We start from the raw sequence: 17,355 nt of genomic DNA, 5'->3' as shown, positions 1-17,355 counted from the left end.
AGTCAACGTATCCACAGACATTGAAACATGACGAATACAACCAGTCGACAACGACGCGATTACAACTTTCGCGAGATATAGTTTGAGACATTTTCACTACATGTGGCAATCAGTTCAGCAGAGTAGACTTCGACCTGGGGAATATTGTGACTTCAGAATTTGTGGACGATGAGAAAATTGTTTCTGATATTATTTGCGTAGCCACAAAAGAAAAAGAGGTGGTTGAGGACTTTCTGTGCAACAGGAAAGACGATGTGAAAAAGGTTGCACTCCGAACTTTCCCTTCAGAGAGAAAAACTCAGAAAGTGAAGGGTGTCCCTAGAACTGATCTCCTGAGCTCTGAAGCAACAGCCTTGAAGAGAATCATTACTGCTCAGTCGAGCTACGGTGAAGAAAAGGAGAAAGCAGTTGCAAAGATCCTCACAAAAGAGATTCTTCTTTTCCCTCCAGCCATTTTTCAACATCTTCCGCAACAATCAACCAAGACATCTTCTGGCTGGAAAATGAGGACGGGGAACAAAGCTGTGCTGTTGAACTTGCTACGAAAAAAAGGAGGACTTGCAGCTTGGCCGGCGACTTTGAAATCCAAAGAAACAACATCAGCTACAGTACACATCATTAACCTAATGTCAAAGATGAGGTCATATCGGCCTGTCAGGTTTGAAACAGTCAAATCCTTTGCGGAAAGATTGCTTCTATCGTTGCTGAATGATCTTCCAGTGGGTATTCCTGAAGTCCACATTGTTGCAGATCGGTACGACGGGCTGTTTGGGAAGCTCACGGACACCGAACAGTCGATTTCCTTGGAATTAGCATGCAGACTCCAAACGAGGGAAAGGGAAAAACCTCCAGATTTCCGCTCCTAGCACAATTGAAGAATGGGATGCCGTACTTGCAAGCTCAGCGTCTAAAAGTCGGCTCCTCGAAATTTTGTATAAAGCCTGGGAGCAGATGTTTGATCAGCTTCCGAACGCACTCAAAATGTTTCTCTCAGGTGGGTTCAAGGAGAGATTCAAAGTATCTCTGGTCAAGCTTGGCTGCAGTCCAACTTTACCAGAACACTGTGATTACGAGGAATGCTTGTCCTCCAGCCACGAAGAGGCTGACCAACACCTTATGACACATGCCAAGCACGCTAGCCGTTACGCTTGTAGCATCGTTATGCATGCCAACGACACAGACGTGGCAGTAGCCTGTGTTCATTTTTTGAAGAGCTTCAAGCTGAAGGACTGAGCGAACTTTTCTTGAAGTTCCTGACTTGCATTATCCCAGTACACGAGCAGGCGGATGGAGTCTACTTGTCCAAAGAGGAGCAGGCTATTTTACCGTTCGTGCACTGTCTGTCAGGGTGTGACACAACGAACTTTTTCTTCAGCGTCGGGAAAGCTACTTTCTTAAACACCGCGGCCTCTTCAACTTTTGCCTCAAAAATGTTCTCTGTGACGGAGCGGATCAAGAATGCAGAAGGGAAGCTTTCAGTCGACGCGTTTAGAGAAGTTTACGACCTATCAAAATCCCTGGTCATTGAAATGTACGGTAAATAGGCGGGATTCAATTCACTGGCCAGTGTAAGGGCTTACATTTGGTGCCAGAAACAAGATGTGAGAAGACTGCCTCCTTCTGACGACATCTTCAAGCCATACTTACGAAGAGCCATATTCGCTACATGGATAATCTAGTCGTCAGTACAGGTTCGGTCGAGCATTCCAGATTCACTCCTCCATGGATGGAAGATGGCTGAAGGGGGAGTAGATGCGTCTCAAGCTGTAAAGAAGCACTTGGCCTGGAAGCTTACTGCAGATGCAAAAGTGGAAGATGCAGGAAAGACTGTAGCTGCCCAAAAATGAAAGGATGCTGCAGCTTATGCTCCTGCCGTGGAACGAGGAGGGCATGCAGGGAGTCTGACCTTGCCCCATCTGAATTCTCGGAAGAAGAAAATGAGGAATATTTTTGAAAGTTTTATTCGATACCTTTTACTTTTAATTACAACAGGCCCCTAATCAGTTACTATTACCCAATTTTATGGGCAGGCCGAGTAAGACAACTCCAGTGCGCCGACTGAATCTATCTGTGAAGCAGAATTCTTTCATGTAGTAAATATATCAGTGGTATCAGTAGCAAATCAGGTCCCAAAAAGGTAATTGCTGACGCCTTAGTACACCAGAAAACATATTCGTCCATTCTGAAAAAAACACTTTTTTTAGTCAACATTTTTTTAAGCCTATTTTATTTTTAAGTAAAAGTTAAAAATTTTAAACAGTTAGGAAGTTTGAAGTATTCCTACCCTTTGAAGAAAAACAAAATTATGTCCCTTTTCACGATACGGCTAGTGATCATTTCAGTGACACTACAAAAAAAAAAAAATTGCAGACCTTTTAAAAATGAAAATAGTTTATATTTTTTAGCTCTAATTGTACAGAATTGAATGAACTTTCTTTTCGAATATGAAAAAAAAGTTTGTTACCTTGAAGAAATTTTGAGTTTTTAGCCTTTCTTTGAGATATTTGTCGAATTTTACAGCACTTATTTTGAATCTGCAGTAAATAGAGAAAAAAACAGTGTTTTTTTTTCGATTTAAAAATCATATTCTTGTAGACTTAGATCTCTTCTTTCGATTGATATAACATTACGCCGGATTCGTCAACCCAATAACTCGCAAAAAAACCTGAACCGTCACACTTAGTTATAGGCTAAATTTGGTGTTTTTGGCCTATATCTCGGAAACGCCCCAACGGCGAACATGTGCCCTACGATATTCGTTTTTAGCGTGATCGACTACCCTAAGATCCGTCATCAGCATTTTTGTACCTTCCGGCATGGGTGGGTGCACGACACAGAATATGGCGCTCTGACTATTTGTCTGTAAGGAGCAAATCTTTCTGTCCAGCTTCGATGGTCTCCTGGTAGTTGTACTGTGGTGTCATGAAGATCTTGCAAGCATTCTGAAAAATACCAAGTGGCAAGGAAACCACTGCTGGTTTCCTTACGCTGTGAAGTCTAGATGCTGTAACGCAGTTGGACATTACTTGACAAAGGAGTGGATTTCCTGCTGCTTCAGTTCCTAGTTTGTTCTAGATCATTTTTATGTCATAAGTTCGTCATCAATTTTCATGTTTGTCTGTCTGCATAAATCTATCACATGCATCAAGCTTGGTATGGTACAGCAGAGGGACTAATAGGTCGGTGTCATTCCCAACCAAAGTGGTCGACAAAGTTTTAGCAAAACTGACTCTAGTTTGTACAAATAAAATACCAGCATCACACTGAGCATGTAGAGCTTGACGACCTAAGTTCATTGGGACTTCTCAAAAATTAATTCTTACTTTTGACGATTAGGAGAAAATTCAATCGTTGGACACGACAAACCTTTGGTTCTCTTCAGCTTTGTGCAATTTTTCATCGTTGGTGTATCAGTGTAAGGGTCAAAAACTACCCCTTCTTGGCCAAAATGTCTTTTGACATAATTTACGTAAGATTTTGCCACCCTAGAGTATGTGGATCCAGTCCATGGTATTTTTTCAACTAGCCAATCACCGTCCAAAAGTCTCTAGGAGGCTGGCAATTTCACTGGATAATCGATCCGCTTAATTTTCGTCAGTGCATTTGTTAAAGATGCTTTGTTGTCTGTTCTCATCATCTCAAACGAGCTAAAGAGTGATGGTGAAAAAGTAGCGAGCTCGAACGACAGAATCATGTTCAAATTAGAACCACTGATGTTAGCCACTGTGGCTGGACGTTGAAAGATTAGAGCTGTTTCGACAATTTTCCTCTCGCTATATGTGACCCCAAATAACTCCTCAGCAATAATTACAGCTTTCTCCTTTCTCCTGAAAAACTATGTGTCAATTTCCTTTGCCTCAATATCCTTCAGAATCTTTTCTCCCACAGATTTAAACAGTGTGTTAGTCCGTCATTGAAAAATGAAAACTTTGTCAAAGACTTAAAGTTCATGTTCATTGGCTTTTCTTTTTTCGTGAAAGTGTCTAAAAAGGAGAGCGCACAGCTAATGAGACCAAAACCATTGCTGTAGTCAATCTCTCGCCCCACTTCTTTCCTCTTGGTTCATTGCATACGAGTTTTACAAATTGATCAAATGCCAATTAGTAAGCTAGATGGCAATCCAAATTGCTGATGATTTGATGCTTGTAAGCTATCCCATTGTAGTATCTTTGCATCACACTCTGGTCTGAAGCAAAATAATTTTTAAATTACCTATAATCTTCGAAAATGTGCTTTCGATAGCTCAGTTGGTAGAGCGGTGGACTGTTGCGGTATAATTATCATCCATAGTTGAATGGTTTAAATCCAGCCCGAAAAAAATATTTTGTTTCCTTAAACCGCAACTTTGTTGGAATTTGTAACAACTTCTTTTTTGTATTTTTTTGTTTTAATTTTTAATTTTGCATAACATTTTTCTAGAGGTAGGTATAGTTTTAACACAATAGTTCTAACATTACATTTCGCTAATTACAAAAGGCACTAGATATACCGATTCCCTTTAAAATGAGCCCGTTGCTCTCTCTGATGTTTCAGTACAAAGCTAGTGGTGGAGGAAAAAAAGAGGACACATCATTGCTACCCCTGCAAAAAAGTGATCATACTTATTTTTCAAGCCATGGGACTGTAAGTTTGCTGTAGAGAATTTTGGCCATGGTGACTCCAATAATTCACTTTTTTTTACCCTAGGTATACTTTTAATGGGTTTCAGGCTGTTTTTCGAAATATCCACAAATTTGTTGTCGATATAACATCCAGATAATATTAACCGTTTTTGAATCAGCTAGAAATGACAATTTTTTGTCACTAGTAAGTTTTATCTAAAACAGGGTTTTCAGTTTTCGGTTGCTATCTCACATTCTTTGATAGGTTTCAGCAATGTTGCAGCCATGACATTGGTTATGCAATATTAAAGGGTTTTGTCGCGTTTTCTATCCCGGAAAAGGTGTACATCTGGGGGCTTTACTGACGAAGGTGTGGTGTGGGTGGTGAAGTGTATGGCAGAACCATCGAAGTCTTCTTTGTTTAATTATAGTGGACAAATCAATACGCTGATTGCAAATTTTTTGGAGTTCATCATTGCTGACTGAATCACGGAGTTTAATGCCAATAATTCTCCTTAGACATGAATTGAGGACTTGAATGTCTGATACTTTCAGACCCCATATCTCACAGCCGTTTAGTAAGACAGACCGAACAAGGGTCTGATATATCCTTCTTCTTGTCTTCAAACGAACATTTTATTGGTTCCATAAAGAGGGATTTAGCTCGGTTATGACTCCAGTTACTGAAGCGAATCCCGACTGAAATTCTGATGTGCATCCTCCTTTTGGGTCGACCAGAGAGCCTAGGTACTTGAATTCAGGTATCTCGTCTATGGGCGACTGTTTTAGGGTCTTGAGATGATATACCAGAATCATGACTTTTGTCTTCAAGGAGCTTATCTTGACGCTGACCAGAGGGGATTCTTCAGCTACCCTGCATAGCATGGATTGGGTTTCTGAACGAGATTCATCTAATAAGCAAATATCATCAGTGTTGTCCTGATCGGTACATTCGTATAAACGCATCCCTTCAGATTCGGCGTTAGAAAAAAAAGCCTGATATATTTTATTAGGCCTCGGGCCCAAGGGGGAAGGGTTTTGGTTCAATTTTTCGGCGGAGCTTAAGGCTTTTAGCTTTTCAATAAAGTTTTTCCTTCTTTCCAAGTTTATCTTCAAGCTTAACTGTTTTGCTTATCTTCATTATAATTTCTTCCTTGTGTTCTTTTAGGTTTTATTTATTTATGTTTTTTTGGCAAGCTTTAACGTACAAACAATGCTGATGATATAACACTCATCTTGACAAATATTATATTCAATCTCCTCTTAAAGGAGTTGTCCTTTGTTTGATATAGGAATTTGCTTTACTGTCAATGGTAGGGATGTTAAAGTGCCAAGTGTCTTGTTATGTCTTCTTTTCACTTCTTATTAACTAAAAAAAAACTAGTTTTTTCTACTAAAAACAAGGACTAACATTAAAACTTAAAACGAACAGAAATTATTATGTATATGAAGGGTGTTGCCTTCTTCTCAACACCTCCCTCTTTTCGCTAAATTTCTTAGGTACTTCTGAACAAAGCTTCTTATTGTTCCAAATAAACGAACCTTATGTTTCAGGAGTCGTTTTTAAAGAATTGGGACAAAATTCAAACTTTAGCGTAAAGAGCAAGGTGTTGAAGAGTAGGCAACCCCCTTCATATACGTAATAATTCCTGTTCGTTTTAAGTTTTAATGTTGCTCCTTGCTTTCAGTCGAAAAAACTTGTTTTTTTTAAATTTAATTTCTGACCGTTTCTTAAATAATCCCAGGATATTTGGCCCCACCTCCAGGGACAAATACCTTCCCCACTGGTATATCCTCTTGACAATTTGATCCCGGAGGAAATTTACCCAGGACAATTACCCTTAACAACTCCACGCGTAAAATTGAAACGGAAAACAGAAAGGAAGAAATATAAATAAACACGCAGGAGTAAGAATAACGAGAATAATGAGACGCAAAAAATAAAGAATAATAAATAAACAGCCATCCATGATCTTTCTTCTGGCAAAACATATAGAATAAAATATATTTTTGCATATGAAAGGTTGAAACCTCTAGAAGATGGTTCTCTCGTACGTTGAATCTGATAATGTGATTTTCATGAAGATCCTATAACTTTTAGGATGTATTTCCCCCCTTTTCGAAATTAAAATAATTTTTTCAGGCTTGTAACCATTGATGGGTAATACTAAACTTAATGAAACTTATGTATTTGAAATTAGCATAAAGATCAGATTCTTTTGATATATCTATTAGCATCAACATTCCATTTTTTGGAGTTTCAGTATTATTGAGCTGGGTCACTCCTTACTTACACCTCGTTTACCAAGAACTGTTTGATTCTGTATACGCAAAATTTGTTGATCGCTTTTTGTTGATTGAACACAACTGTTGTTACTACTTAAGTATATTTTCAGAAAGGAATTGTCCTTTCACAATTCCCATTTTTAATATTGCTGATAGACTGTAAAAACATTGTTTGTGCAGTTCTTTTTGATTCTCGAGAGAGCAGAAAACGTTTCATGAAATTAAGAGCAAGCGAATATCCGATCTGATCAGAATTAAGTAAAAAAAAAAATTAATTAAAGTAAAGATCAAACAGTTCGTGGTAACGAACTGTAGTAAGGAGCGATCCGGCTCAATAGTAACCAAAACTCTAAAAAATTGAATTTTGATATCAATAGCTACATCAAAAGAATCGCATTTTAATGCTGATTTTAAATATATAAGTTTTATCAAGTTTAGTTTTACCCATCAAAAGTTACGAGCCTGAGAAAATTTGCCTTATTTAGGAAAATAGGGGGAAACACCCCCTAAAAGTGGTAGGATCTTAACGAAAATGACACCATCAGTTTCAGCGTATCAGAGAACCCTACTGTAGAAGTTTCAAGCTCCTATCTACAAAAATGTGGAATTTTGTTTTTTTTGCCAGAAGACAAATCACGGGTGCGTGTTTATTTGTTTGTTTTTTTTTTTTTTCCCAGGGGTCATCGTATCGACCAAGTGGTCCTAGAATGTCGCAAGAGGGATCATTCTAACGGAAATGAAAAGTTCTAGTGCCCTTTTTAAGTGACCGAAAAAATTGGAGGGCATCTAGGCCCCCTCCCACGCTCATTTTTTTCCCAAAGTCAACGGATCAAAATTTTGAGATAGCCATTTTGTTCAGCATAGTCGAAAACCATAATAACTATGTCTTTGGGGATGACTTACTCCCCCACAGTCCCTGGGGGAGGGGCTGCAAGTTACAAATTTCGACCAGTGTTTACATATAATAATGGTTATTGGGAAGTGTACAGACGTTTTCAGGGGGATTTTTTTTGGTTTTGGGGGTAGAGTTGAGGGGAGGGGGCTATGTGGGAGGATCTTTCCTTGGAGAAATATGTCATGGGGGAAGAAAAATTCAATGAAAAGGGCGCAGGGCGCAGGACGAATCTGGTCACGTTAGAAAAAAATGTCAAATTCATAACTTAATATACAATGCTGGGTGTTCGGAGCCTCTCTATAATGGAGTATAATTTGAAAATAACACAACTATACGAGCGATAAAACATATATACCACAACCATAACTCAACTAACGAAAGAACTGCTAAGAGATAACACAACTATAAAGCGAAAACAGGTGAAAACTAACGGGAAAATAAACGAACTAAGAGGTGGAAGGGGCCCAGAGAAAAAATATAATCCTTTTCCAATTTTGAGCCTAACTTCCGCAAAGGAGTAATAATGTCAGAAGCCCCGAAATACCGAATTATTTTCTTTCAAACGGTTCGTGGTAACGAACTGTAGTAGGAGCGAAGAAGTTTCGAGCTCCTATCTACAAAAATGTGGAATTTTGTATTTTTTGCCAGAAGACAAATCACGGGTGCGTGTTTATTTGTTTTTTTGTTTTTTTTTTGTTTTTTTCCAAGGGGTCATCGTATCGACCAAGTGGTGCTAGAATGTCGCAAGAGGGCTCGTTCTAACGAAAATGAAAAGTTCTAGTGCCCTTTTTAAGTGACCCGAAAAATTGGAGGGCACCTAGGCCCCCTCCCACGCTCATTTTTCTCCAAACGGATCAAAATTTTGAGCTGGCCATTTTGTTCTGCATAGTCAAAGACCACAATAAATATGTCTTTGGGAATGACTTACTCCCCCACAGTCCCTGGGGGAGGGGCTGCAAGTTACAAACTTCGGCCAGTGTTTACATATAATAATGGTTACTGGGAAGTGTACAGCGTTTTCAGGGATTTTTTTTTTGGTTTTGGGGGTGGGGTTGAGGGAAGGGAGCTATGTGGGAGGATCTTTCCTTGGAGAAATATGTCATGAGGGACCAGAAATTCAATGAAAAGGGCGCAGGATTTTCTAAAATTACTATAAAAAAACAATGAAAAAATAAACATGGAAAAGTTTTTCAATTGAAAGCAAGGAGTAGCATTGAAACTTAAAACGAACAGAGATTATATACGAATATGAGGGGTTCTAAAAATACTTTAGCATAAAGAGCGAGGTATTTAGGAGGAGATAAATACCTCGCTCTTTATGCTATAGTATTTTTAGTAATTTCAACTATTTACTCTACGGCCTCTCAGATTCAGGGGTCATTCTTAAAGAATTGGGACAAAACTTACAATTTATTGCAAAGAGCGAGGTATTAACGAGGGTACAAACCCCCTCGTATACATAATAAAAATATAAGGTTATGAAAGTTTGCTACGTAAGTTAATTCTTAAGTTACGTATATTTTTTACTAATAAAAACGTTCGTTAAAAATTAAAAGTTCTCAAAATTATTTCTCAAAATCTTCTGATCAAAACTAAGAGAAAGCCATTTAGCCAAAAAAGGAATTAATATGCAAATTTCATTTTAATAATTTATGTGTGGAGAGCCAAAATCAAACATGCATTAATTCAAAAACGTTCAGGAATTACATTAAAAAAAACTAGTTTTTTTAACTGAAAGTAAGGAGCGACATTAAAACTTAAAACGAACAGAAATTACTCCGTATATGAAATGGATTGTCCCCTCCGCAATCCCTTACTCTTTACGCTAAAGTTTGACTCTTTGCCAACATTCTACTTTTTAAAACAGTTAAAAACTTTAGCGTAAAGAGTAAGGGATTGCGGAGGGGACAATCCATTTCATATACGGAGTAATTTCTGTTCGTTTTAAGTTTTAATGTCGCTCCTTACTTTCAGTTAAAAAAACTAGTTTTTTTTTAATGTAATCATTAATAAGACATGAAACGAACAAAAATTATTACAGTAACATTCTATATTTCTTTACAAATACGTTTTATTCCGGTTCACCGGAACCGGATTTGTTTTGAGTTTTAATGTCGCTCTAAACTTTCATTTTAGTTACTTTTTTTTTTGGTTAATTTATGTTCGTTTTTAATAGCTTATTCAGGGTAATCGTAAGTCCCAGTACTTACCGAGAAAATGAGAAATATTACCATTGAAATTATTGCGAAGTCTCTATGGCGCTAAATCACCTTTGTTTTGGGAACCATGTAAATGTGTTACATATGCGATAGATGGGCGCAATCCCCCTGCAGCTAGGAGGAGGTTTTTTGGCCCCAAGAAAAGATCATCCATTAGTCAGAGTCCAGTGCCAGTGCTGTTTCGTTTACTAGACTATAATTTCCTCGATGGGCGCAGCTACTCATGGTTACCTGCAGCGCCGTTAGCAGTCACAGGTTTTAGTTAAGAAAACTCATGAAAGGTCATTACTGATGCCACTTTTAGGCCACGTAAGCAGGATTTCCCTTTTGGAGATATGGATGGCGAAAGGGACTTATGAAGGGTCGGTCACTTGTGGCTTGTGTCACTCCTTACTTATAGTTTGTTACCATTAGCTGTTTGGTACGAAGTTTGCCTTTAGCGACAGGATAAGACACATAATGCCCGTCAAATTAAGCTTCAAACCAACATACATCTCTCAAAGCGTCTCTTGGTGTTCAGGAATGTACTCAAGTGATTTCAAATAAAAAAAAAGGAGAAAATCGTCGTTCCCGCCATCAACTGGCGGTTAGATACAGCTGAGGCTACTAAAATATCCAAGTTTGGAGTGTTTGAAGTAAGCACTCCAAAGTTTTGGAGTGTTTACTACGAAGGGGTTTCTATTATATACTACTTCAGTTGAACTGTTTGAACGTTGCCTTTGAATTAGCACCCGTTGTTGATATGTTTTACTTTATTTTATCTGTTTTTTTTTTTCTAGTTCTTGGTATGTCCTTTCTGGTGCTCCGAAGGCATCCTCTGAATTTTGGAAAGAGTTTGAAAGCCCTGGACAAATGTATAAGTGCCTTATTGATGAAGAAAACATAAATGGAGGTTGTCAACCCTTCAATATTGCGAGTTAGTACCAAAAATTACTCTGTATCACTTTGTTAAGCATTTATTCATATGTAGCCAAAGCTTCGAGCACATACGTGAATAGAGGTTACAATCATATAAAATTGCATGGATGCTGGAATATATGTGGAGTGAGGCTATATTGTAGACGTGGTATACTAGAATTTCCTTGTTTTAGCACTTTCCCCTTAATTTCCTGTTTTATAAGTTCTGTGCTTATTACCAGGACAAATAAAAAATCATACATGAAAAGGACTTTTCGGTGGTAGTTCAGCCGCATTCTGAAAATAATCTACTAATATCCCCATCCTACTAGAATAGACATTTATTAAGCAAAATTTTCCTTTCGAGAGACTGGTAGACCATTTAAAATATTAATATCAAAAAATAAAGATTGGATTCTAATTTTGCTTCAGCCAAATGAATATTTGCAAATTTAGGTAGCCAAATTTTACAAGCCGAAAAGGGTCATCACTGATATCTTTGAAGGGTGAAAGAGAGCCAGTGGCGGATTTCCAATGGAAAGTGAAGTGGCTTATAGTATCTTACTTTAGTTCCTCTGGGGCCACTGGTGGCACATAGGGCATCGAAGAAGACTCTACATTCATTCTTGAACGGTGCTGCAGCTATGACATCTTCCCATTTAGGCTACTAATGGGGTCTCAGCCATCCTCAGATTTCGGTTAGAAGTTCACCACAAGGTGTTCTTTGAACTACATAACATTTGTTCCTTACAGATACAGAGGTAAAAAATCAGCCGTCATTATAGACCACTTATTCAATAAAACTAGCGGTTATAGGGTATTACATAGTTATGCACTAGCTGTTAGGGTGGGCCAGTGTGGATTTTACATGCCACTATAGGTGGCCATTTTTTTTAAGATAAGATAAGATTTAGTCATCACGAAACACACATACAATATTACATTTTACTGAGGGTTGAAGTATGGTAGGATTGAAGTACTGAGGATTGTAATGAAAATTAAATTTTAATTGAGGATTGAGCACCTAAAGCTGTAAAAAAAAAAATTAGCATACATTTTGAAACATCTTATCAGAGTAGATGAATTTGACGAACATTAAATTACCCAATATACGAGGGGGTTTGCTCTTTCTTAATTTCCAGATCTTTACGCTAAAGCCGAAATTTTTCGCAATATCTAAAGAACAAGTCCTCTAAGTAGGGAGCAAGTATTTCTCTAGTATTTTCAACAACAAAAGTATTTAAAATAGAAGTATTTTCTCTAGGTCTGAAGAAATGAATAATATTTTCAACTATCCACTATGTATTTATTGTACTCAAAAACAGTTTCAGTGAATTGTTGTAAAACTTAAGCATAAAGAAGAAGAAGTGGTCAAGGAGGACAGTCCCCCTTATATGCAGGATAGTTTCTGCCCATCTTCAGTTTTAATATTGCTCTTTACTTTCATGTGAGACTAATTGCTCTTTTGATTGTTTATTTGAGTTCAAAGTCGCTTTCTTTCTATTTATTTTTTTTTCTTGCTTTGATTCCCTTGCAAAATTACAAAACAATGGATTTTTTTGGTTAACATTAATGAAAGAGCAGAAAAGAAATACAAAAGAAGGCCAACAGTGCCTGGTAAAGCAACTATTTTCGAAAGTTTAATTGCAGTCCTACTGCACAAGTTTTATTCCTACTTCATAAATTCCATTACTTTTTTCTCTTTGTGCCAGAGTTTTCAGTTTTTTTCAGTGACTATTTATTTCTTTCTTTAATATCAATACAATTAGGTAAGACTTCAAATGCTTGTGTATTATTGAACAAACATGAGTTTTAGTTAAATACTGATTTTGTTTTCTTTTTTTCGTAAATCTGACACAGAATGGTGCACTAGGTACGAAATAGAATTTCCTCGTTAAAAATATTGGAGAAACAAGGTTAATTTCTTATAATGTATATAATAACGAAGTTACTGCTGATGATATCCTGAACAAATATCTGTTATATCTGTAAAGAGTGATGTTAGGAAAAACAAAATAGATTCTAGCTGTAGGGAAAGAAAAAATAAATAGGTACGATATTCGAAATCTATGAAAATCTTATTAAAAACAGTGTTTCATAAAAATGCTGGTGATCGAAAAAATTTGAATTTAATTTTTGAGTATGAAAATTATCCTTCCTTCTGTAAAATTTGGATTTTTCTGAAAAAAAAACATTAGTTCGGGGCTTCCGCGATTATAACCTATAAAATATAAACGCATGAAATCGTTTTCTTTTTGTTAAATTTTGAAAGAAATAAGAAGATCCCCTCAAATGTTTTCTAGTGGAGAATATAAGGGAAGAACCTAATTTAACGGATTTGTGGACTTCTATTAGCCTCAAGACAAAAGTAACACTTCACTAAAATACAACTACTAATACAAGAGGTATAAAATACCACAACAGACCAGAATTCTAGGATGTAAATTATATTATCATGAAATTATGATCCTATGGCAGCAATAATCCTCCCTGCTCTTTGTGCGGAGTCTTATCAGCTAATCACAGGTACTTTTTAGAAAGCAGAAATCTTAAGATCCGAAACGATCATATTCGTTATTACAACAATTCAGTGAACCTGCAAGTTGACGAGTATCAAGATATGTTGTTTGGATCGACTGTGGAACTAAGTGATGACGGTTCTGGACTGCTGATGGTATGAAAAACTTCCCCATTGGTCTGTTTCCTCTGATATAGAAAAAAACTTATAGGTCTTGCTTTATGTACTGAAAAGTAGTTTAACAGGATTTGAAAAAGAAAACGTGCTTTAAACTCCAATTTCAGCTTAGATATAGGCTAGTATTCAAACCATATAAAAGGCTCAAATACACAAGGTGAGTTTACAAGTTACAAGTCAGATTTTACAAGAAGCTCATAAACTAGTGGAATGCATTCGATGCACGCTCCTTTAGCTGCTTGTAAAAACCATTGGGAAAATGTTGATCTGCCAGGGAATTTACACAACACACAATGGCTTTTGATCGAGCTAGCTTAGAAGCTAGCCATTTGTTCTCACATTAGGTTGTGCACGGTCTAATATAGTATTTAGGAACACTAACCTCAACAGCATACAATAATACATGGCTTCCACGCGACAGATAGTTGGCTACTGAGCAAGTAGGAAATTTTCATGTGTTTTTAAATATTAGCGTACTGGCTGACTCTCTGGTTTCTAAAAAACCACCATTTAGCTTGTAAACGTCATCCCAAGTCTTTTTTACAGAAAACACAATCCTACTCGCTTTCACTTTCTTAGATGAAAACACATTAAGAATCTTAGACTTGTCTTATATTTTTCCCACTCTTGGCTTTAGTAGAAAATTGGTATTATTTTTGATTTTTCTTATACTTTGGAAAAGTAAAATACCGATTTATATATTTTTATTTTATGGTTATTCTGCTTATATCCTCTTTTCGGTACTCAGGAGGGAGCATCAATCAGAGAGTCTTCTAATTTCTCTAGCTATTTTTCGGCCGTATTCCCTAATCTACTCACAATTCCTTAGGCAGCTTAATAGCGTTATAAAAGTAAAGAGCGATGTTGGTCCAATATATTACTATTTTTTTTATTTTTTTTAGACCAGGACACTTCATATAGAAGGAATTGTCGTAAACTCTTCAGAAATAGCTCATTCGATTGGAAATTGAGAGGGCTAGTGCCCTTTTTAATAGTCGAAAGTGATTGAAGAGCAAATAGCCCCCACCCAAGACTATCATTTCTCAATACGCATCAAATCAAAATTGTGAGATAACAAAATGTGAGATTTTGCTCAGTGTGGTTGAAAGGTCCGAAAGTTATAGCTTTGAGGATGACACCCCCCCCCATCAGTCTTCAGGGAAAGGGTTGTGAGATATGCGCTGGGGGTATGTAAGGTATTACAGAAACGGTGGTCGTATAAACTTCGGACGGGGCCGATTGGACTGGTAATCGGTAGTTCCAGTGCCCTTTTTAAGAGTCAAAGTGATTGGAGGGCAGATACCCTCCTTTTTTGGTTTTAGACCAGGGTACTCTATATTGAAGAAGTTGACGTAAAACTTCAAAAGGAGCACCTTAGACTGGAAATTACAATGTCTAATGCCCTTCTTAACAGTCGGAAGTGGCTGGGGCTGACTAGCCCCCCTCTACATCCGTCATTGTTCCACATACATCCAATCAGAATTTATAGATAGCCATTTTTCAGTGCAATTTAAAAATCCAGTCATTATGCCTTTGAAGATGACAGCTTCCCTCCCCATAGCCCTTTAGGCAAGTGTTGTAAGTTATGCTTCGGGGGCATATAAGAATTCTATGGAAAGGGTGGTTTAGGCCTATAAACTCTGAAGGGGGCTTATTGGATTGGAAATAAGAAGTTGTAGTGCTCTTTTTAAGGGTCGAGGTGAATGAAGGGCAACAAGCCGCCCATTGTCTGGGACGAGTGTTGTAAGCTACACTCCGGTGGCATAAAGCTTTGTATGGAAGGGGTGGTTATGTGAACTTTAGAGGAGGCTCATTTGATTGGATATTTAAGGTTCTAGTTCTCTTTAAGAGTCAAAAGTGATGGAGGGAAACAAGAGAATGTCGAGGGGAATGTTTATTTAAAGCGAAAACTTTACGTATATGCTGATTGTCAAAAGGGCGTAATTAGGAATTACTAGGTATATTAATTTGGAACTTTCAGGAAATGATCGAATAGGAAATATCTGCATGCTACCACTACTGCTACACCTACCACTACTGCTACTGCTACCAATCTACCAAACTACTCCATTTACAATATAAAAAAATTGAACTAAATCAAAATACGTTATGTGCATGCACATTATCAAAAAAGTGTATTGCTAGAATTGCTTTGGTTATTAAGTTGGAACTTTCAGAGTATGTTAAAAGGAGAACATTACCTGACCAAAAGGCAATATGTGCACACTACTACTGATACATCAATGACTGCTACATTTACTACCACTAGTATTATTTCAATTTCTACCTCTATTGCAACTACCTATAAAGGTAAAAAGTTAATACTACTCCTACTACTAATAATATCGCTATTACTTTTAATACTACCACTAGCAGTACAAATACCACTGCTATGACTACCATGAAAAATGTGCCTAAAGGTTTAAAGGTAAAGTCTTCATGGAATATATTTTGGGAGGAGGTGAACTTAATCAGCCTAAGAGGGCTTGTTATGGGGAATATTGAACTAACCAAAAGAAACTATTTGCGTCCTATTATTACTGCTTCCGCTCATGCTACTAATGCTACAATTACTATTACTTCTAATACTACTATTGCAGTTAGAGCTAAGGCTACTACTATTAATTCTAATGCTAATACTACTACTGCATCTACTAAAACTAAACATATTAAGGTGAAAAACTTGGGATATATTAAAAATGTATGGAAGTAAGTCGAAACACGCTATGCCCACACAGGTTGTTAAGAGGACATATCAGAAATTCTTCAGGAAGGGTTCAATGTAAGTTTAAACTTTCAGCATGCGTTGAAGGGGATGTTGAGAAGGCCAAAGCTGTTATGTGCTTACTGCTACTAATGCTACTACGACTATTGGTGCTACAAAAGCTAAGAATTTTAAGGTGAAGCTTTCAATGAATATTTAGGCGGATGTTGAACGGACTGAAAAAGTCATTTTCTATCAGTGCCATTTTTAATAGTAAAAAAAAAAATTGGAGAGCAAGTGGCCCTCCTCTCAAACACATGCTTTTTCAATTTTTAATTTTGCTCAGCATAGTAGAACGGTCCAGTAACTATGTCTCTAGGAATACTGGGGGTACCGACGCCCCCATAATTACGTAATCAGTCTATTATTCTTTAAAGCTAAATCCTGCTCTAAAACTAAATAAAAAGGCACTGTATGTATGGTTGCCAATTAGACACCTCAGCAATATATTGAGAACGACACTTTATTGAAAACAGAAACATTTTAAATGTTTTCACTTTTTTGGATGTAATAAATAAAACTTATGGACCTTTAAGGAATAAACATCAGCATGTGTATATTATACTGACAATCCACAGTCGTTTGTTTATTGTTTTTGTCAGTAAAGTGCAAATTATGTTCTGGTCTTGAAAGGCATGGGGGTTTTCAACACTACTCATTTTAATTGTTGCTAGTTTTGAGCTTACCTTGGTTATTTATTGTTATTTCTGTTAGTTTTGAGCTTACCTTGGTTATTTATTGTTATTTCTGTTGGTTTTGGGTTTCATTTATTTATTGATGGTGACCTGTGGTAGTTTTACGCTTGGAAGGTTGTTTGACTTTACTTCTTCTCATTTTTGGTTAATGGAGCTCTTTATTTTTCTTTGAAAAATTTATTTTGTGCAAAACGTTTTTTTTTAAATTAATTAATTAGTTAGCTAATAACTAATTAGTATAATTAACTAGTAAATGGAATTAAATAGTAAAAATTTTATTGGAATTTGTGACAAACAGTTATC

General features: G+C 36.9%; 1 protein-coding gene across 2 annotated transcripts in view; it reads left to right on the top strand.

Moving 5' to 3' along the window:
* Nucleotides 1-17,355, top strand: part of LOC136035331 (integrin alpha-PS4-like) — a 207,886-nt gene that overhangs the window by 76,513 nt on the left and 114,018 nt on the right. For both annotated transcript variants that reach the window (XM_065717060.1, XM_065717061.1), the window contains 2 exons: nucleotides 10,781-10,917; nucleotides 13,436-13,572. In XM_065717060.1, the coding sequence (XP_065573132.1) occupies nucleotides 10,781-10,917; nucleotides 13,436-13,572 (274 nt within the window). The remainder of the gene's footprint in view (nucleotides 1-10,780; nucleotides 10,918-13,435; nucleotides 13,573-17,355) is intronic.

The sequence above is a fragment of the Artemia franciscana genome, chromosome 14 (assembly GCF_032884065.1).
Source record: "Artemia franciscana chromosome 14, ASM3288406v1, whole genome shotgun sequence".
Lineage (NCBI taxonomy): Eukaryota > Metazoa > Arthropoda > Branchiopoda > Anostraca > Artemiidae > Artemia > Artemia franciscana.
The sequence above is the reverse complement of the archived record's forward strand: the minus strand, read 5'-3'. Positions and strand labels throughout refer to the sequence as shown.